A 22,094-nucleotide genomic window follows, 5' to 3' on the forward strand; every position below is an offset into this window, starting at 1 on the left:
CCACTTGCACAGGCTGGGAGGGGCAGAAATGCCTGGAAAAAACTGGGAATTGAGGTCCTGGCAGCAGCAGCTGCTGCTCCATGGACACTCCAGCACAGCTGAGGGGCGGTTCTGCTTTTCCTGAGTGAGGAATTGCAGCCTCCAGGTGCCACAAGGGAAGAGATGAGGTTCCTCCAGCAGGATCATCCTTTGCTGCATCTTCCCAGCCTCCAGTGGGTGCAAGGAGCACCAGGAACTGCCTGTTCCCACAAAAAGAACAGGAATTCACCTTGGGACAGCAGCAGCTCCTACAATCCCTTGAAGATGTTTTTTTTATGCAGCAGGAAGTTGGTGTAGACACACTGTGAGTAAAGGGGCTGGCTGGAATGATGGAGCAGACAAGGAATTTCCCCCAAATTTATTCAATGGCACAGTTCTTGCCCTACCTCCAGCTTCCAAAGAGGCAAGGCCATGATCCATCCAAATTGCTCAGCAGTATTTCAAAGAGTTATTCCAAATGATCTTCCAATATATAAAATAAAATTTACGTGTAGTCCCCACTTTTATACAAAAAAAAATAGCTTTTTTTTTCCCTTGTACAAAATAGCTCTTCAGCAGGTTACAGACAATCATGGGACAGGAGGCCCAGCAAGTGGTTTCCATGGTTTTAAGTCAGAGTGGTGGAATGATGATGTTTGTCCTCAAATCTCTCTTTCTCCACTGAATTCACCTCACATTTTGTAAGAGATTCCTAAAGTTTTCCAGTTCTTTCACGCTGGTTGAAACCCTGTGTGCAAGGAAAGCAAAAGGGAAACGTTACAGCAACATTCATGTAGTGAATTATTTAAAATCTGGGAGAAAGGGACTGTATCAAGCAAAGCTTCAGGCAGCTCTTGGGAAGAGAAGCTTTGGAATTCAAGCTAAATTAGGTTGAGGTTACAACCAGGCCCTTCACTAATTCCCCTGCCTCTTTTTAAAGCAAACACTGGGAAGCACAGTGGAATAGGATGTTAAGGAACTCATCCTTGGAAAAAACCTGTTTGCCAGAAACTCCTGGTCTTTCAACATCACAAGAGAGCTCATGTATAACCAGAGTGTCCTGAAATCCCCTCCTAAAGGCCTCATTATCTTCCTTTTCTGACAAAAAACTCCTCATCCAGACAGGCTGGACTGATGGATTCCTGTTAAATGCAACCATGAGCTGGGAATGAACTGGTGGAGAGGCCTAAGGAAAGCAGCCCTTGCCTGGGATAATGTGCTCCAAGGACAGAGTCACACAGTCCCTTAAAAATGATGAAATTCTTCATATCTGAGCAGAAATGCTACTTTGAATTCCTTACAGAAATACAGAGTACAAGGAATATTTTAATTCATTCCAATTGTTGCAGTCCATACCAACACCTGGTATCAGATTGACAAGGGCAAGAGTCTCCACCAAAACTGCTGAGAACTGACTGAAATCAGAGCTCAAACTGGATGTAACACAGCAGTTTATGCAAAAGCAGAGGGGGAAATCTCAAACTCACCTCCCAAAGGCATTAAATAAGGCCACAATTTCTTGTCTGGTCAGCTGGAATCCATAGGAAGGGCCACTCTCAGGAATCTTCTCAATGAGGTTCTCTGAGAAGAGGATCTTGAGGGCTGTGCCCAAGCCCTGGGTCTGTGCAGGGATCAAAGAGGATCCTTGAACAGCAGCACTCCAACCTCCCTCCACCTCAACATCATCATCTGAACAAGGCAAGAGGATTTCACCTCACCCAGGCTCTGCACCCCCTCCCCTCTCTTGGGTTATCCCAGTTTTCCAAGCTGAGCAAACTGGAACCAGCTATTTCCTGCTGCCTGCACAGGTGAGGAATGAGCAGCCCTGAGCTGTATCCATTGGTCTCCAAAGGTCCAGTCCCAACACCAGAGCTCCCAGACACTGCTGACAAATCTCACCTGCAACTTCCCCCACAGCCGACACTTGAAGCAGCCAACACAGTCCATGATCCTGGAAATATTCTTAAAGTGGAGCCTAAATTCCTCCTGAGGGAGAAGATATTCATGTTGGTCATGGTTATGCACTAATTAGGGCTCTTTCCAGGTGTTAATCCTGGAATTCAGTGGGATTGAGGTAGGGAAGAGCCTCCTGCAGTGGGATCCTCAGCAGAAATTACCTTTAGTTTAGCAGCTTCCTTTTTATTCCCTGCAAAGAAGGAGTTTTCATCGAAATGCAGTGGGAAAGACCTGGAAGGGAATGATGAGAGTTTGATTTCTGCCCTGGTTGGTTCTATGGCTGCAGTCAGGGGGGGCATGAACAGAGATGGGAGCCACTAAACATCTCCAGAGGTGTTTAATTCTGACATCCAATCCCAAGGAATGAAATGAGATAATTTAAGGTCCTTTCCAACCCAAACCACCCTGAGATTTTACTCTCTCTTCCAATTCGAGCTGACACCTCACCTTTTGAGACATTTTCAGCAATTGCTTCATGGTTTTAAAGCAATTTCAGTCTGTTTTCTGACAGACAGAGGCACAGGAGGGTGACAAGATAAATCAAACATGGATCACTTCAGGAGACACCCATTTCTGTCTGGTTCCAATATCTTCCATTCCTTTTACTCCAAACTCCATCCAACAGCCCAAACCTCTGTTACCAAGATATTTAGGATGTTTTTCTAGTTGCAAACACGAGGCCAGGCCTGGTATCCCACAGATGAGTCACACAGGTAGCCAATTTTAGGGCTGACACGTAGGCAGTTATTAAATTCAATTCTGCTAAATCCAAAAGGCAGCCGAGGCTATTAAACTGTGGGACTAATTAAACTGTGGGACTAATTACCCAAATTCTACAATTTGCATACAGATATTAATGTGTTCCCAGAAAAACTATACTGGTAGCACGTCCCTGCTGATTGCAAGGGGGCTGGACTAGGTGACCTTTAAAAAAGTCTTTACCAACCCAAAACAATTCCATGTTTTCTGTGATTCTACTGCACAAAATCACTCCAGGGAAGAACCCAGAAAGAACCTGCCTTTATAAGAGCTTTACATGTCAGCTTAAGCACACTCAGAGATGGTGCCAGTGCCACTGTCCCCAGGTACTGAGTGCAATTACTTGGCCAGATGGAGAATTTCCAGCAGCAGGTGTTTCATTGCTGCATCCTGGCTTTTATTCCCGGTGTAGAGCTGGAAACTCGGGCGCTCAAAGAAGGGCAGCACTTTGGAGAGGGCCCTCAGCTCAATCAGGTACAGAAAATAGAGATTCTTGAGTCTTCTGGGCCCTTCTCCACTGGTGAGGACTTCATCAAACCTCTGCTGGAACTCGGTGATGTTGGGGCCCCATTTCTTCTCCGACCACGTGTCTGAGACAGAAACAAACCCCAAAGGGGTGTGAGGTGGGAAGGGTTTAGTTCTGGTTCATCTCCTCCCTCCAGGGAAATGGAGAAATGGGATTCCAGCCAGGGAGATCCCAGATTTTCCAAGCCACTGACCCCAAAACCACAGAATCATTAAGGCTGGAAAAGATCTCCAAGATCAACCTTGGACTGAGTCCAACCTTTGAGTGGCACATCCAGTCATTCTTTGGATCTTCAGGGATGGTGATTCCACCACTTCCCTGGGAAGCCCCTTCCAGTTCTTGACAACCCTTCCAGTGAAGGAATTATTCAAGGGAGGCATGATTGTAACTCAATTCAAACCCCAATAAACACAAAACTCCTGCAGACTTTTTTTTCAGGTAATTCCTGAAACTTCCTAATGAGCAGGGACACCTTAGGAGAATTCCTGGTGATATGGAAAAACAAGAACGGAGGAAAATGGCCTCTATTTTCCATTTTCAAGCCCACAAAGAATTTTTCTGTTGCTCATGTTACCATGTATTTAAGATTATTCTATAAAACACATAGTAGAAGATAAAAAAGTTGATGCTGCAGCCCCAACTCATCTCTTCCCTCTGTTGTTTTCCCACATTATCCCATCTCCCAACTCCAACCTGGCCTGACTCCCATTGAGGTGAGGTCCAAGTGGGCTGTAGACACTTAAATACAATTATTTTGTTAAATTTAAATGACTTGCCCAAATTCCAACAGCTCTCACCTTGATTTTCAAGCCCAGGGTTGAAATTTGGGTTCCTCAGGTATTTATGGACCAAAGCATGGGAAGGAAATGGAAATGGGAATGGAAATGGAAGTGGAACTGGACATGGAACTGGACATGGAACTGGAAGTGGAAATGGCTGCTGGAAATGGATCAATTTTCCCAAAAATGGCCTTGGGAAAGCCCAGCCAAGCATTTCCCAGTCCAGGTGAGGTTATTGCTGAACTGATCATCATAAAGCCAGGCTGGGAAGGGACAGCCTCGACCCACAGCTACAAACCCACTCCAAAATAACCTTGGAGGAAGAACAGAGGGAATATGTGCTGGAAGTCCTGGTACAGATCCTGGCCCAGCCCCTGTCAGACCTGGAGGCATGTGGAAACTGCATCCCCAAGGCTCCAAGCAGCATTTAGCAGAGCCATGGAAGGGTCAGCTTTGGAGTGAGGCAGGACAGCAGGGCAGGAAGCAGGATTTACCTTGCAGGAGGTACCTGGCACTCAGGTGGATGTTGATGCTGGCGTGGAGACCAGAGATGAGCCTGTAGAAAGCTCTTTTCTCCACACAGACCCCTACAAAGAGAAGGGCAGTTTAAGACCCACTGTATTTTCAATCCTCCTGGCTGTGAGGCAGGAATTTAATCCCACTGAGAGTGGCCACCCACTCCCTGCCCATTCCCTGTCCATCCCAGGAAGAGCAACCACATTCAGACCAAGGATTTACCTTTGAGCCACTTGTAAAACGTGTGCCCTGGAAAGAAAGGAAAACACATCAGTGAGGGTACAGCCCAAGCCTCATGCCCTGAATCCACCTCCCAGGCTGGCCCCACAGGACCCTCTGCCCACTCCAGTTTGCAGAAATTGGGAAAGGAGCATTAAAAGAACATGAAAAGAGTTTTTCCTGCCCACCCTTGTGACTGATGCTTCTCTAACACGGCGTGGCAGCAGCTCAGAACAGCACGTGGGCTTTCCCCCAGGGGCTGGGGGGTGCAGAACAGCCCAGTGCTGGGAAAAACAAGGATCAGGGATTGCTTTCCTCTTCTGGGCAGAGTGGGGAGAGGGATATTTTTATAAAACAAACAAACCAACCAACCAAAAAAACCACAGAGTGCAAGCAAGCGTGGAGAATCCCACAAGTCAGGGTTTCACTATCCCTGCTCTGTGCATGGGAGGGATCTGGAGATCAGGATTTGAGGATGGTTTGGAGACAAAAAGATGCTGTGGAGAATGGAGAACTCCAGGGAACAGCCTTTCCCAGGGCCTGAGGGATTTGGGGACTCAGATCCTACAGCTCCAGAGGCTTTGGGGATTATGAGTCTGTTCAAAGCTTTCTCAGTAATAAGCACTGAGAAAAAAACCAGCAACAACCAAACAAGACAATTCCAGTTCCCAAAGGCTTCTCACACTTCAGTGACTGCCTTCAAACTGGACTTGTGCTGTTAAAAAAATGCTGGTGGACTTTTTAAGCCCTTCACATGAGGATGGGCTGGGATAGGGAGCTCACAGGGAACTCCTCTTCACTCTGCTCAGCAGGGACAGGACCCAGGGAATGGCTGGAGCTGTGCCAGGGAGGGTCAGGCTGGATTTCAGAGAAAGATTCTTCCCCCAGAAGGTGCTGGGCACTGCCCAGGCTCCCCAGGGAATGGTGTGACATTCCCAAGGCTGCCAGAGCTCCAGGAGTGTTTGGACAGCACTGCCAGGGATGCCCAGGGTGGGATTGTTGGGGTGTCTGTGCAGGGACAGGAATTGGACTTGATCCTTTTGATCCCCCTCAGGATTTTCTGCAATGCCAAGGCTCTAATTTCTGGTTTGCCTGATTAATAATTTTGCTAACCAGGTGCATTATCTAATGGCCCAGCCTGTGACAGCAGGATAAAGACACCCCATTTGTTTTACTGTTATCAGTAAAAACAAACAGTGCCACTCACCTCCGTCATCTCCTGGTGGAAAAAAAGCCCAAGTAGTGGAGGGAGAGAGAAAAAAAGAGGATAAAAACATTACACACCACCAAAATTAAACTCCAAAGCACAAGCACTGCTGTGTTCATCTGCTCTGACAAGAGAAGGATCCTCTCCAGGGAGGTTTGGAAATGTTCTGAACACTGAGAACTCCAAGTGCAGCAGTGAGGACACCGGATGAGAAACAATGCTGAGTAACCTGACCAGTGCAGCAGGGATCAATATTTGCAAAGGAAGTAAAACCTGACACTTCCAGGGACATTGTACATCTCCTTCAGCAGGAGAAGAGCCACTCCTTCACAGCAGGCTCAAAGGAAGGGGGTAAACACCTCCATAATTTAGGGAAAAATGAGATCATGGCAGAGGTTGATGATGTTCTCATGTTTCCAAACTCCTTCCCTATTTTCATTTTCACTGCCTGGCCTTGGCTCTAGGGCAGAGCTGCTCCTGCTGGGTGGTTTTCATGGAGGATCCCAGCCAGGTTCTCATCACTGATGGTTTGGCACTGCCAAGTACCAACACCAGGGACCCAGGGAGAGCTCAGGGGGCAGCCCTGCTCCCAGTCCCTCTAAAATTCACTTTTTTTTTCCAAGACTGGAAGATCTGACATTCTTTTTCCACAATGGATGCTAGAAAAACCCACTTCCAGGTGCCATCAAATTCTACACTTGGTCAAGAGCTACATGGTATTTCTCATCCAGCTCAGGAGAAGGAGCCCAGAGAACCTTTACTGTTCCTGGAGCTGGGATCAGTTCACTACTAACCCACTTAGTGAGATAAATAAATGACTCACCTCTGCCAGATGCCAAAGGTCTTTTTACATTCTGAGGCCTAGGAGGGGGAAAAAATATCATTTAAATAAGAGATGTAAATAAGTTACTGTCTCTTGCATGCACAAACAGAGCAGAGCAGAATTAGCTGCTTCTACAGTCAAACAGCCTGAGGGGATCTAAAAACCCCATCCATGCTTTAGCTTTGCTCAGGAAGGGAAAAGATAGAGCAAACTGTGGGTTTCTGTGGGGTTTTGGTGGTGCTTTCTTCTTTTTTTTTTTTAGAAAAAAAACAGGCAGGAAAACTCAAGTGTTTTCTTTTGGGACAGCCACACGACTTGTCCCTGGTGCATCCCACCCTGCACAGGCACTGGAGCAAAGACAGGAGGATGAGGATTTATCTCTGCCCCTCTGCATAAATCAGGACTCTCAGGCTCGTGGAACTTGTCCCCCAAAGCACCTACTTGAAGCAGTTCTCTTCATAAATACTGTTCCAAATTTTCCAGGCATCTGGCCCCTTGTAGCCAGTGTAACGTTCTGGGTTCAGGAGCAAATCCACATACTCAGCCTCAGGAGAATGGATGTCTGTGGAGCAGAGTGCTGGGTCAGGGACAACCAAATTCTGAGGAAAAATGACATTTTCCAAGGCTGATCCAGCCACCTCTTCCCCACCTTGCTAAACACAGCAAGGCCCTGAGCAGCAAGGAAGCTTTATCAGAACTATTGGTGTATTATTTTCAAAACACTGAGGTAGGGGGGTGGAAAGGAGCAGAAATGCTTTTTTTGCTGGAATATTACACTTTGGCCTGGGGGTGGAAAGGAGCAGAAATGCTTTTTTGCCAGAATATTACACTTTGGCTTGGAATTGGGGCTGTCCAGCCTGGAGAACAGGAGGTTGTGTAGAGACCTCATGGCAACATTCCAGGATCTGAAGAGGCTACATGAAGTGGGACAAGGGGGAATGGCTTCCCACTGCCAGAGGGCAGGGAGAGATGGGATTTTGGGAAAAGATTCTGCCCTGGGAGGGTGGCGAGGCCCTGGCACAGGGTGCCCAGAGAAGCTTTGGCTGTCCCTAAATCCCTGAAAGTGTCCCAGGCCAAGTTGGACAGGGCTTGGAGCTACCTGGGATAGTGGAAGGTGTCCTTCCATGGAATAAGATGGGCTTTAAGGTCCCTTCCAACCCAAACCATTGTTTTTAAATCCCATTTCAAGCCTTGGCAGCTCTCCCATACCATCAGCCTCACAGAAGCTGTCCGAGGAGTCGTCGTGCTGTGCCCACTGCAGCACTGCCTCCCGTGTTTCCTTGCTGCAAAAAAAAACAGGGGGAAAAACTCTCAGAGAGAGCTCTGATCTCAGCTTTCCTTCAAGGCAAGGAAGGATTATGGCAAAAGAAGTCAAACCTCAAAGAGTCATCAACAGCTCCGAGCCTCTTGGCTTCTTCACATTCATCAGCAAAGTTATTGGCTTCTTCCGAATACTGAGTGGGAAAGCAAAGGGGTGGGGAGGGATCAGGATTAAAAAGGAATTTTTTTTTTTTTTGCTGTTTTAATTTAGCCACTATCCAGGTTAAGCCCCAGAAACCCTTTCATGATTCACCCCAGCCTGTGTGTTGCACAGGATGTCTGCAGATATCCAAAGGCTTATGCAACGGTGACGGGGCAGCCTCTGGCACCGCCAGAGGAGCTTTCTGTGCCTGGTGACACCTGCTCTTGGAGAGATGTCAGGAATACCTGGCTCCAGGACAGCCACCTCAGAGGCTCTGTGGCATCCCAAGCACTTGAAGAGAGTAAAAATTAAGGCCTAAAGAGCATCCTGGAAAATACTGACCCATGCTCCAATCCTGGGGGCAGTTTTGGGCCCCTCACAACAAAAAAGACTTTGAGGGGCTGGAGCATGTCCAGAGAAGGGAATGGAGCTGGGGAAGGGTCTGGAGCACCAGGAGAGGCTGAGGGAGCTGGGAAGGGGCTGAGCCTGGAGAAAAGGAGGCTCAGGGGGGACCTTGTGGCTCTGCACAACTCCCTGACAGGAGGGGACAGCCGGGGGGGTCGGGCTCTGCTCCCAGGGAACAGGGACAGGAGGAGAGGGAACAGCCTCAGGCTGGGCCAGGGGAGGCTCAGGTTGAATATTAGAGAAAATTCCTTCACCAAAAGGGTTGTCAGGAATTAGAAGGATCTGCCCAGGGTGATGGTGGAGTCCTGATCCCTGGAACTGATCAAAAACCAGGTGGATGAGTGATGAACACAGGGGTGGTGGGGTGACAACTGGACTCGATGATCTCAGAGATCTTTTCCAACCTTATCAGTTCCATGGCACAAAACTGGACCACAAACAAACCTCATCCTTCTGTGCTCCTTTTGTTACACCCACCTTGTAACTTCCAGATCTGATTCCATCAGGGACTTCATCCTGAAAGACAAAACAAAGGCTGTGAGACCTCTCAGCCCTGTCTTTGGGGAAGGTTTGGGATGTCACCACAGCTGCCAGACGTGAGAAGGGGACCAAAACACCAGCTTGAAACACATCCAACTCCTCACTCCTCCCCAGACCAAGGAGAAGTAACATTCCTAGTGGTTTGTTTTGTTTTATTGGTTTTTGTGGGTTTTTTTGCAAGATACCTCTTCTCCAAAGGTCTTCAGCCTTCCATGGCTGCTACATCAGGTTCTGCTTTGCTTATCCAAGCAGGAATTTGGGGAAGCCAACAGAAACTCCAGAGGAGCTGGAGCTGCCTCTGCTCAGTCCAAATCTGGCATCACCCTCCTGGCAGGATCCCAGGAGCCTCCTCAGATGTTGCATTTACCAGTCCTTGATACAAGACATTCCAAATTTCCCTCTGACCCATCAGCCCTGCCAGCCCCACGCAACCAAAATTCTCCTCAACTTCCATTTCCTCTGGGAGCAGGAAGGCAATAGAATCACTTCTACAGGAGCAAATACTGTGATGGCAAAGAGGAAAATTAAGCAATTAAGAGTTATTTTTATTGATTTCGGGATGAAATGGATCCAAATCAAAATAATTAAGGACAGCAGGGGCAGTTAGTTCTTAAAATAAGAAGAACTTTCAGCTAAAAGTTAGGTAATTGTAACATAACTCCATCACATTAGTCATAATCACTACCAAAAATAGGTTTTTTTTAAGGAGGAAAAAGTATTTAAACAACATTTAGGGTTATTTTGAGGTAAAAAAAAAAAAATCCTCATTCCATTTTAGAACCCAAGAGTGAGGGAGTAAGACAGTCTGTGCTGGCTGTCAACACCTAAACATGAAATGTCCCCAAAGGGACCACCAGCCACCAAGTTGTGACTCCCTCACCTTCTCACCCCCTTCTTTTTGGGCAGGTACCTGCAGTCAGGATGTTTTCTTACACCTGAGGGAACAAAACCCTTTTGTCCAGGATACAGGGATCCTAAATGGCAATAGGATGCTGAAAGAGCCACTTCTCCTACAAGAAAAGGGCTGGAAAGCTCCTGGTCTAATTCATCAGCCAGAACTAAATCACAGTGCAGTTCATGGGCAACAGGGTAAAATTCTGTCAATTAATACAAAAACAATAATGGATTTGCCCTAAAAACTACTTACTAATGGAAAAAAAAATAAAAATAAGGACCAGGAGAAGTTTTTGGCTGTTTGCAAAGGGTCACCTATTAAAATCCCAGCCTGTCTTGAAACTTCCAGAATTTCATATTTTGGACTTTCTTATGACCACCAGTGTTGCTACAACAATGAAATATCCATCAGAGCCCCAGTTTTGCTGTAACTAAAATAACAAGATTCAGTCACTTGTCTGCTGTTTCCTCTGGGTGTGCAAAAGTTAAATAAATAAAATAAATGTAAAAGAATGGGTTTGGTACTTACAGAGGGGCAGGGCTGCACTGCACAGTCTCTCATTGCACAGTGACTGTTGTCCTCCCAAAAGGGACAAGGTTTCTGTAGGTTTACCTGCAAATAACACATCGCCCCATTAAATAACTCATCTCCCAGCCAAGCCAACCTCCCACTGCCCAGTTTTCCAACAGAAATCCATGTTCTGCACTTGTTTGTTCCCACATCAGCAAATCCTCGGTGACCCAGATTGATAACATCACTCATAACCTTGTTATCAGTACAGGTTATCCTCTTAATCCTTGCTTAGATCTTTCTGCTGCTGCTCTCCCACACAGACATTTCCATAATTCCAAAATGTTCTGAGGGCCAGAGCTCTTCTGGGAGAGCTGGGAATGTTCCCCTGGAGAGGAGAAGCTCCAGGGAGAGCTCAGAGCCCCTGGCAGGGCCTAAAGGGGCTCCAGGAGAGCTGGAGAGGGACTGGGGACAAGGGATGGAGGGACAGGACACAGGGAATGGCTTCCCACTGCCAGAGGGCAGGGATGGATGGGAGATTGGGAAGGAATTCTTCCCTGTGAGGGTGAGGAGAGGCTGAGATAGAATTCCCAGAGAAGCTGTGGCTGCCCCTGGATCCCTGGAAGTGTCCAAGGCCAGGCTGGACAGGGCTTGGAGCAGCTTGGGACAGTGGAAGGTCTCCCTGTCCATTGCAGGAGGTGGAACTGGATGAAATAACTCTGTAATTCCAGGTTTCTACACTTCCTTCAGACCAATCTCAGTATTTCTGTTACAGATCCCAAACCTGAAATGAGGAAGGACATGAGTTTCTTTAACAAATCCCTATTTTTCTCTTCCATGAGTTGGTATCAAGTATCATTCTTCCAAAACAATTAATAGTGAACAAGATTTGGTGGGTTTGGAAGTGAGGGAGATAAAAGGAATCTGACTGAATGGGAGGAGAATCCACCTCATGGAATCTAATCCATGGAATGTCTGGCAGCAATAGCCATCAATGAATCTGAGTGTCTGTAATTAATCCAGGTTTTCCATGTCAGTGGGGAGTCACTGTGAATCCTCTAATTATGGATCACTGGTCATCAGCACCTTTAAATCACAGCTCACCAAAGTCCTCTCATTGATATGTTGCTTAAGAGGGAAAAATTGATAAGAATATATCTCTGAAATCTTTTTTAAAGTACCTTGTATTTTATTAAGATTTTCTTCATAACAGAAGGGTCCAACTTCTCTTGGACTGCACACTTAAAAGATCAAGGTTAAAATGCAGGTGTCTGATTTTAGAAAGATCAGCAATAAGTTCATGGGAGATTAAAAAAAAAAAAAAAAAGAGAGAGCAGCATAAAAATAAATACAATTCTTGTTGGAGAAAATTACCTTGTAGTATCTAAAATAGTCACTTTCCAGGAGTTCATTCAGTCTAGGAAAAAGTTTGTAGTTGTTGAAGGCATCGATGGTTTCTACATCACAGGTGCAGTCATCTAAAACACCAGTAACCTGGGGGAGAAAAAAAAAACAACAATAAAATCAAAATCAAAATCACCAAAAATGATAAATCAAATACAAACAACTCGGCCAGGACTTTTCAATAAAAGGACAATGAAAGAATTCATCCTTTTCTTTTCTTTTCCCAGTGAGCCAAGTTAAGTTTGAGCAGGATGGATTTGGCTGCTGTGACAGCTGTGAGCCACGGGCTGCCAGCTCAGGTTCCCTCCTGGATGAGCCTCAGGAAAAGCCATTCCTGCAGGATAACAGAGCTGAGAGCTGGAGTTTGCATATGGGACCAGTCAGGCAACAATGACAGCCCTCAAAGAAAAGTCCTTGCTGTTAATCAGCAGTGCTGCAGCCACTGATTTGATTTGATCAGAACCACAGCGAGCTGATGAGAGGGATGGAGAGATCTCCTGTGAGGAAAGGCTGGGAGAGCTGGGATTGTTCAGCCTGGAAAAGACAAGGCTCCAGGCTGACATAACTGCAGCCTCCCAGGGCCTGAAGGAGATGACAGGAAAGATGGAGAAAGAGGATTTAGAAGAGATGGAGTGCCAGGACACAGGGAATGGCTTCCCACTGCCAGAGGGCTGGGATAGATGGGAGACTGGGAAAGAATTCCTGATGTGAGGGTGGGGAGGTCCTGGCACAGGGTGCCCAGAGCAGCTGTGGCTGCCCCTGGATCCCTGGAAGTGTCCCAGGCCAGGTTGGACAGGGCTTGGAGCAGCCTGGGACAGTGGGGGGTGTGACAATGGCAGGGAGTGGAGTGGGATGAGCTTTAAGGTCCCTCCCAACCCAGAGCATTCCATGATTTTGTGATTAACTGCAACAGTCCCTCTGCTCGCCTCAGAGAGACATTTGGCATGAGAACATCTGTTCTAAATCTGATGGATCCTTCTTGCATCATCCTGAACAACTCAACAGGCTTTGTGCAAGCCCTGAAGAAAAAAAAAAAAAACAAACCAAACAAAAACACCAAAGAAAGAAGTAGTACAAATTCAGCTGTGGTTTCCTGACACATCCATTACCGGCTGATGACAAAGTTGCTCAACACAGAAGTAGTTTTGCTTCCCCCACGCCCCCAGTGAAGTCCTTGGGGAAATCAGAGAATCCTGGAATCATTCAGGTTGGAAAAGATCATCGAGTTCAACCATTCCCCCAGCACTGACCATGTCCCCAGGTGCCACATCCACAGAGCTTTTAAATCCCTTCAGGGGTGGGGACTCCACCACTGCCCTGGGCAGCTGTGCCAGGGCTGGACAACCCTTCCCATGAAGGAATATACCTTAATATCCAATTTAATCCTCTGTTACAACTAGAGGCTGTTTCTTCTTGTCCTGTCCCTGTTCCCTGGGTGTCCCCTCCTGTCAGGGAGTTGTGCAGAGCCACAAGGTCCCCCCTGAACCTCCTTTTCTCCAGGCTGAGCCCCTTTCCCAGCTCCCTCAGCTGCTCCTCATAATTCACCAAGAGCTACACAACAACTTAAATAAAATCATTAAATTTACCACCATGGAAATGGAGCTAAGAGGAGGATGGCAGAAATGGAGCACAGAGTCACATGAAATGGGGAGGTGGGGGAAAAAATAGCCAGAGTTCCCTACCCCACTGGAACAACTCTGTTTTGTTGAGGCAGCATGATTTGGAGGCTCACTCATATTTTAAGTGTTTACACTGCAGCTCAGTGTGTCACCCTCACACATTTACTGAATTCTGTCCTGCATTTTGCATGGTAATGAAGATTAACAGTGATTTAAGATTTCCACTAACCTGAATCACCCTTGTAAAAATAAACAGCAGCAATTTGCTAATCCAGTTACCCAATTTAAAGCCGTTTCAAAATTACATATACATTAAAAAAAAAAAAAAAAAAAAAAAACCCAACCAAAAAAAAACACCACACATCAAAACAAGAAACCACAGCAAGCCACCAACCAACCACATTTTTATTTCCTGGAATCTTGGCACCCTTCAAGGCAGGAAGCTTAAAGGTTGGGTCTCACAGTGGCCTACAAAAAGATTTGGGGATAATCTTTGGTTGCTCTGAAGAGAGAGATGCCACAAAGTGACAAAGATGTCACCCCAAAGGAATGACATCCCTGTATGTGGGAACATTGGAGCTCCCACCAATCCCCCACTGAAAGCACCATTTGGGCCAGGTCTTGTTTTTGTTACATCTGGTGACCAATTCAAGCCAGAATCAACCTCATCCTGAATATAATCCAGAGTGAAACACTGCAGATGATGCCGAAACCCTTAGGGCTGGATGGGGGTTGTGCTTTGGAGCCCTCCAAATACCAGATTATTGGTGGGATCAGCCTCAGGGTCACCCTGAACACCCCTGTGGGGGCAAGGGGCAAAGGGGAAGTGATGGGAAAACTCCACCTCTGCTCAATCTTTCTTCCTCTGAGGATTTCAGAGCAAATTTCTGGGCAATTTCCTCAGCCTGTGTGTGCCCAGCCTAGCAAAGCTCACAGCCAAAGGAGCACAGAGGAGAAGCAGCACCAAGAACATCCAGAGCTGAGGCTCCTCAGAGCCCTGGTGAAAACCCCAGTGATGCCCCCAGCAAAGAGCTTTAAGCTGAACCACTTGAAGACTCAGGGAAGTGGCAGTGTCAGGTCATTTGAAACTTTATTTCAGAAGTTCCCTCTTGCTCCATGACCACCCCAGAACCCATTTTTCTGCCCTCACTTGGTTTGAGACTTCACCTCCTGCAGCCAGAGCTGCAGTTGAGCTCTGACACATGTCAAACGTGCCCTCCAGTGGGTGGTACCTTAAAACACTCCCTCCCACCCCACAAACAAAATATTTACCTACATCCTCAACCTGTGCCAATGAGATAAACATGTGAGATAAACCACGGATGGATCCAGGTCCCAATACATGCCATGTGTTTGCTGGAACCATGAATCACTGAGCTCAGGGGGGTTTGCTCCACCTGCCTTGGGTGTGAGGAGCTGGGCTGGACTTGGCTTTCCCAGTGGGAAGAGATGTGAGGGAGCTGGCAGGAGGCTGAGGAGCAGGGCTGGGCTTTCCCAGTGGGAAAAGATGTGAAGGAGCCGCCGGGACAGACGCGGCAGGAGCGGCTCCGGGTGCTGAGTAAGCGCCCAGGGTGACGTGCTGAACTCTGACAGACCCACCTCACCTCGGGCTCTGGGAACACTGACAGCAGGGACTGTGCAATCCCTGGGTTTGGTCACTGCTTCAACCTCCTTCCTTCCTCCTTCATCCCTGTCAGGCTGCTCCTCCCACCTGTGCCTGCTCTCCTGAGTGTCAGAGGAGCATCCTCCGAGCAGTGGATTTCGGGATTTCTTCTTGCTGTCCCTCACCACAGCCAGGCAGGAAAGAGGGAAAACTTTTTCCTGCATCTCCCCCTAAGCCACAACAGGGCACGGGGAAGGCAATGCCACAGAGGCTGAGGGGTTTGGTTTAGCCTGTACCAACATCCCAGGCTGATGGTGAGCAGATGTCTCCCCTGCTCCCTCAGCAGAACTTTCCTGGCACAAAGGAGCTGGACTTGGTGATCTATGTGGGTCCCTTCCAACTCAGGATATTCTATGATTCTATGAAATTATTTCTCTTTTGTCCTTGCCAGTGCACTTGGAGCAAGGTGCTGGTAGCCAGCTGAGGACAGTCATTGCTGCACCTGCCCTGGAAGAATTATCTGCCATTCCAGGTGCTTTAGCCCCACCTTTTGCCCAGAAAACAAGGAGTAGGTTTTCCAGAACTCACAGAGAAGCGAATCTCACATGGGAGGCTCAGGATGAGGTCAAACCACAGGGCCTGAAGGGCTGGCACAGCATCCCAGAACGGTTTGGGTTGGAAGGGAGCATAAAGACTGTTTAGTTCCACCCTCTGCCATGGGCAGGGCCACCTTCCATCATCCCAGGTTGCTCCAAGCCTCATCTAACCTGGCTTTGGACACTTCCAGGGATCCAGGGGCAGCCACAGCTTCTTTGGGGAACCTGTGCCAGGGCCTCCCCACCCTCACAGGGAAGAATTCCTTCCCAATCTCCCATCCATCCCTGCCCTCTGGCAGTGGGAAGCCATTCCCTGTGTCCTGGCACTCCATCCCTTGTAAATCATCTTTCTCCATCTTTCCTGTCATCTTCCTTCAGGTACAGGAAGGTCACAATGAGGCCACTCTGAAGTCTTGTCCTTTCCAGGCTGAACAATCCCAAGCCTTTCCTCACAGGAGAGCTGCTCTGATTATCTTGGTGGTCTCCTCTGGACTTGCTCCAACAGCTCTGCAAGGACCATAGAGCAGGACACAGCATTCCAGGAGGGATCTCACCCAGAGCAGAGGGGCAGAATCTACCTCCAAAGATCTTCTCTCCACCTGGAAACTCCTCCTGAAGCTTCCCCAGAGAAACTGAGAACTGTGCTAGGAATGAATTCCTGCCCTGCAGGCTGCAGAGTGAACACCAATTCAACAGGAACTCAAGGACAGCTTGAAAGCCTGCCCAGGTACCAAGGAAGAAACTCTCCATGCCCAGACTCACTCCTAATGACAGTGTCCTGCCCACAGAAACATTCCCAAAGGGAACCAGCCCTCAGCCAGACCGGAAACCTCAGCAAAATCCCCGTCTGCCAAACACCTGCAGCACATCCTTAATGCAGCTGCATCAGCCTGTAAACAGCAAATGAACAATAATTACCAGGAATATACAGAAGACATCCATGGCTGACTAAAGCTGACTAAAGCAAACAGGAATATCTCGAGGGGGGGGATGAGCTGCCTGCAAAGTTTTGAGGGGATTTCGATATTGGATTGTTCATCGGAGCTTGGGAAGCAGAAAACAGTATTTGAAACACAAATGTTTGTAGCAACAGATGGATGTTTCTAATAAAAGTTTCTGGGCTGCTCGGTCTCTAAGGAAGGGTGATAAAATAACAGTGACAAAAAGCAGGTGAGGCATTGCCCTGGGTGCAGACAGACAGGAGTGCAACACCCATCCCAGAATCACGGCCTGCTGAAGTCAGCACTTGGAATATTGCTGGAGCAACACTCCCAAAAGTGGCCCTTGTCAACTGTCCCAGCACAGGCTGACAGACAAGTCAGAGCTCTTCCAGTCACCCCATGTAGAGGCTTCTTCACCTGAAAAGCTCATGAGACAGCAGGAGATGGTTCACAGGAGGAAACCAAGAGCTCCTTCAAGGAGCTAAACAAAGGAGGGCAAACCAGATCATTTAAGGCCGGCCCTATATTTTCTTTGGTGGCAAATAAAAAACCACCAAACCAGTTCTGCACAAGAGGATCAGCAGTTTATTTTTAACCAAAAGATGAGGCAGCCCTCAGGTGTGATTTAAAAGGTTTGGTGGTTAGAAAAGCTGAGAAATGCTGCCCTACATGACACCTTTTCCTAAAGGTTAAAAAAAATCCTGACCTAAACATTTGTAGGGAAAACCAAGGTGTTCCACAGGATGAAAAGTGTGTTAAAACAACCCAGCAGTGCACAAAGCATCACACCAGCTCCTCCAGCCCAAGGAAAAGATCCTGCCAGTCACTGCCAGGCCAGAATGCCAGTGCAGTTAGTGGTTACAGCTCCTTTACCCCATTCCACACTCCTGACTCAACAATCAATCCTTAGGAGACAAAGGATTGTCTCTGCTTACAGGAAGCTGCAAGGAAAAACCCTGCAGAGATCCAGAATCTAAATGCATGTTTTTCAATTGTTTATCAGCAGAGCTTTTATTGACCATTTCCACAGGAAGCTGAAAGTGTCAAGAGCCACCCCAGAAGGCAAAGCCAAGAGTGTAATTCCATTTGTTTTCTTTTCTCCACTCTCAATTCCCGACCCACATTTGAGGATTGGAAATTTAATACAGCAAGAGTAGCCTTTGTAAAAGCTTCCTGTTTTTAAAGGCAACAAAATACAAGACTAAAGACACTGTGACATCTTCACTCCTTGATCTTGCAAATGTGCTTATCACAAGAATTATTCAGGCTGCAAGAGGCCTCAAAAACCATTTTATGTCACCCCCTGCCATAGCAGGGACACCTTCCACTATCCCTGGGTGCTCCAAGCCCTGTCCAACCTGGCCTTGGACACTCCCAGGGATACAGGGGCTTGTGCAAAGTGGTGTCAGAAGGAACTGCAGAGTGATCTCCTCCTTAAATCCAGATGTTTGGTGGACTGTGCACCTCAACAGAAGCTTCACTGAGTGCACAGTGACACACCTGGCACAAAACAAGAGGAATTAACCCTGGAAGGGTTTTAGGGAGCAGAGCAGCCCAGCTCACACCTGGGCATGGCAGGGCAGGGTGGCAGGAGCCTGCTGCAGCCACGCTCTCTCCTGGACAGTAGAGCTGGGAGAACAGCAAGGCAGGAGGGGGGATGAAGCAGCTCCCAGGGACAGCAATGACATCCCTGAAACATCCCAGGAGAGGCAGCTGGGTAGCTGGGGAAGAAATGCTCAACAAGTTGGAGCACTCCTCTCTCCTGATAGGAGCAGGGAGAGAATACAGTTATGATGGCATGGAAGAGAATCACAGAATCCTGGAATGGTTTGGGTTGGAAGGGATCCTAAAGATTATCCCGTTCCATCCCCTGCCAAGGGCAGGGACACCTTCCACTATCCCAGGCTGCTCCAAGCCCTGGCCTTGGACACTTCCAGGGATCCAGGGGCAGCCACAGCTTCTCTGGGCACCCTGTGCCAGGACCTCACCAACCTCACAGCCAAGAATTTGTTCTCAATATCCCACTAAACCCTGCCCTCTGGCATTGGGCAGCCATTCCCTGTGTCCTGTCCCTCCAACCCTTGCCCTCAGTCCCTCTCCAGCTCTCCTGGAGCCCCTTTAGGCTCTGAGCTCTCCCTGGAACCTTCTCTTCTCCAGGTGAACAAACACCCCCAGCCTTTCTGCACAGCAAAGTTCCTGCAGCCCTGGGAGCATCTCCGTGCTCTCCTCACCACTCTCCCCAGCAGCTCCACGCCGTTCCCGAGCCGGGCACCGCACATCTGACCACTGAACCCATTCAAACCCCTCTCCTCCCGCCGACAAACCCACCCACCACCCCTCTACCCCCCCATGCCCACCTGGCAGAAGCAGCGGCGCTCGGCTCCGCGGGGCAGCGCGGCGGGCAGGGCCAGGAGCAGCAGCAGCAGCACCAACCGCAGCCGGGACATCTGCTCCTCCTCCGCCGCCATCTCCGCGCTCCCGGGGCCCGGCAGCTCCGCAGGGGCCGCCCCGCTCGCACCGCCCCGTCCCGGCCCGTCTCGTCCCGCCCGGGGCGCGGCCGCCGCCGGCTACGAGCGGAGCGGCACGGAGCGGGACACGGGGCGGGCAGGGCCGGCCTGGGGGACACTTCCCGGTGTGTGAGTGAGTCACAGAGCGGCAAAGGGGGGGACACACGGGGCTGGCAGGTGAATGTCAGATTAAAGTTTGGTGGGTTTTTTTTTTTTTTTTTTTTTTTTTTTTTTTTTTTTTTTTTTTTCCGTGTATGTGTGTGTGTTTTTTTTGTGTGTGTGTGTGTTTTGTTGGTTTTTTTTTGGTTTTTTTTTGGTTTTTTTTTTTTTTTTAATCAAAAGTAATAAAATACGTGCAAGGTGCCGAGCGTGTCGTGTCGTGTCGTGTCGTGTCGTGCGTTGTTTTGTCTCTCTCCCCGCCGGGAAGTTACAGCGCTACCATCTACAAAGGGAGAGAGGGGAAGATAACAATATAAAAGAGTGATGTGCATTTTACAGAAAACAAAAAACAAAAAAAAAAAAAAAACAAAAAAACAAACAAAAAAAAAAAACCACAAAAAAAAAAAAAATAACCACCCCCAAAAACCCCCCCCAAAAAACCCCCCAAAACACCAAACAAAACCACCAAAACAAACAAAAAACCCCCCAAAACCCGAAAAAACACCAAAACCCAACCCCCCCCAAAAAACCCAAAAAACAAACAAACAAAACCACCCAAAACAAAACAAAAAAAACCCCAACAAAACAAAACAAACCCCCAAAACAACAAAAACCCCCAAAACAAAACAACAACGAAAAAAAAAAAAACAAAAAAACACAAAACAACAAAAAACCAAACCAAAACAAACAAACAAAAAAAAAACCCCAAAACCCCCCCACAAAACAAAACAAACAAAAAACCCCCAAAACAACAACAAAAAAACCCAAAACAAAACAAAACAAAACAAAAAAACCCACCAAAAAAACCCAAAACAAAACAACAACAAAAAAGACCAAACCAAAACAAACCAACACTTCACCCCACTAAGATCCAGTGGATAAGAAACTAATATTTCAGACCAAAGCCGATTTTAGTGAAAATTCACACATATCAATTACCTGACAGCAATACATTCCAATATCCATGCGGTCCATTTGCATCATGGTTGATTATTTTTGCCTTCACAATGACTGGAGAGAGAAAAATCAGAGAAAAAAAAAATAAAATTACTTCATTCACCCCTTTGAGTTGTGTTTCAGAACTATCCAGTGTATTTTTCTAAATTACTTCATTCACTCCTTTGAGTTGTGTTTTAGAACTATCCAGTGTGTTTTCTGCCAATAATCTGATCATCAGTAGTTCAATTCTTTGCTCCTCAAAAAATCATTAAGCAGATTTAAATTACAAAAAGCTTATTATTTTGTGGGCTGCCTCATCCTGAAAGTTTTCAAGGCCAGGCTTGGATGGGGCTTGGAGCAACCTGGGATAATGGAAGGTGTCCCTGCCCATGGCAGGGGATGGAATGAGATGGGGTATAAATTCCCTTCCAGCCCAAATCAGTGTGGGATTTAGGACACCAAACCTTCCAGGTTTCACCTAGAGTACATCCAGTCTGAGGAAAAGGTGTCTGATCCCTCCCTGGCAGTGCCAGCAGCTTTCCCATGCCACACGTTTTGGGATGAGCTCCTGGGGTAAAGCAGGATTTGGGGGAGCAGCTGGTCTTGGACTTAGGTCCATAGGGACGTGCCATGGGACAGGAGTGAAACCCCAACATTTTTCTTGCCTTCCCGGTGCCAGAGGGCAGTGTTAGATGGGATATTGGGAAGGAATTCCACCCCAAGAGGGTGAGGAGGTTAGGGTGAATTATTAAAAAAATATGGATATTGATCTAATACCAATATCCAGCTATGACGGACAAAGACTCTCTAACAGTTTAAAGTTAGAAAGTGTATGTTTATTGCTCCCAAATACACACCTCAATCCACGGATGATCACAGGGTCTTTTATGTCCAGGAGTATTGAATACCCAAAACACAAATGCATATTCATAACTCTGGTACATCCCATTCCCCACTCTGTATGGTAATTAGCCCAAAAAGCCATCACGCATGCGTGGTTTGTTCTTTGGAATGGGTCGGTGGTCTTTTTTATGGGGTGGGGTCCTAAAATGATGAAGTAAGATGGGTCTTCCTCTCTTTGACTTTTTAACCTTTGACAGCTGAATCCTGTTTTCCAGGACTGTTTGATTTATGATTGTATTGTATTCATGGGGTCTATTGATTATTCAGGATGCAAAAGCCTAGTTTGACACTTCCATGATTTATCAGTTCTTTCAATGATTTATCAGTTCCTTCAGTCTGGCTTCTGTTAAAAAAAAAAAAAAAGGAAGTTTAGCTCCCTTACCTCAGCAATATTTATTTTAACTAAAGTATTTGATTCTTCTAAATCAGTGCTTCAAGGGGGGATATTGAGAAGAAATTCCTGGCTGTGAGGGTTGTGAGGCCCTGGCACAGGGTGCCCAGAGAAGCTGTGGCTGCCCCTGGATCCCTGAAGTGTCCAAGGCCAGGCTGGACAGGGCTGGATGGAACGGGATTATCTTTAGGATCCCTTCCAACCCAAACCATTCCATGATTCCTTGATCTCAATGAAGTCTCCCCACACCTCCTCGGCCGCCCTTTAACCCACGCCGCGGCCTCAGAGCGGTGACACAGCCCGTGCCCATCGCTGTCTCTGTTTGTGTCACCCCTCACGACAAACCGCCTCAGTCCTCCGGGCCGGCAGGGGGCGCTGTGCGGGGCTGAGGGCCGGGCTGGAGCGCCCCCTCCCCTC

The 22,094-nt window shown here is 47.6% G+C and overlaps 1 protein-coding gene across 1 annotated transcript; it reads right to left on the reverse strand.

Annotated features, from left to right (window-relative positions):
- Positions 1-382: 382 nt before the first annotated feature.
- ERO1A (endoplasmic reticulum oxidoreductase 1 alpha) lies at positions 383-20,611 on the reverse strand. The gene is made up of 16 exons (XM_083863345.1): positions 19,136-20,611; positions 11,990-12,109; positions 10,634-10,717; positions 9,148-9,186; positions 8,181-8,257; positions 8,013-8,086; positions 7,245-7,365; positions 6,804-6,841; positions 5,981-5,992; positions 4,777-4,803; positions 4,533-4,625; positions 3,077-3,323; positions 2,136-2,205; positions 1,918-2,004; positions 1,506-1,639; positions 383-766 (listed from the first exon to the last, which is right to left on the reverse strand). The coding sequence occupies exons 1-16, from the start codon at positions 19,244-19,246 to the stop codon at positions 706-708; spliced, it is 1,395 nt and encodes a 464-aa protein (XP_083719471.1). The 5' UTR covers positions 19,247-20,611; the 3' UTR covers positions 383-705.
- Between the last annotated feature and the right edge of the window lie 1,483 nt (positions 20,612-22,094).

Source organism: Zosterops lateralis, assembly GCF_965231275.1.
Source record: "Zosterops lateralis genome assembly, chromosome: 6".
In the NCBI taxonomy this organism is placed as follows: Eukaryota; Metazoa; Chordata; class Aves; order Passeriformes; family Zosteropidae; genus Zosterops; species Zosterops lateralis.

Bases quoted from the DNA above. Each gene is read 5' to 3' on its own strand.
- ERO1A (XM_083863345.1), bottom strand. From the start codon at position 19,246: ATGGCGGCGGAGGAGGAGCAGATGTCCCGGCTGCGGTTGGTGCTGCTG. The intron at 8,258-9,147 runs GTGGGTGTAACA...TTTCCCACTCAG, and splicing joins TCAGATCTGGAAGTTACAAG to TATTCGGAAGAAGCCAATAA. The intron at 4,626-4,776 runs GTAAATCCTTGG...TTCTCTTTGTAG, and splicing joins GTTTTACAAGTGGCTCAAAG to GGGTCTGTGTGGAGAAAAGA.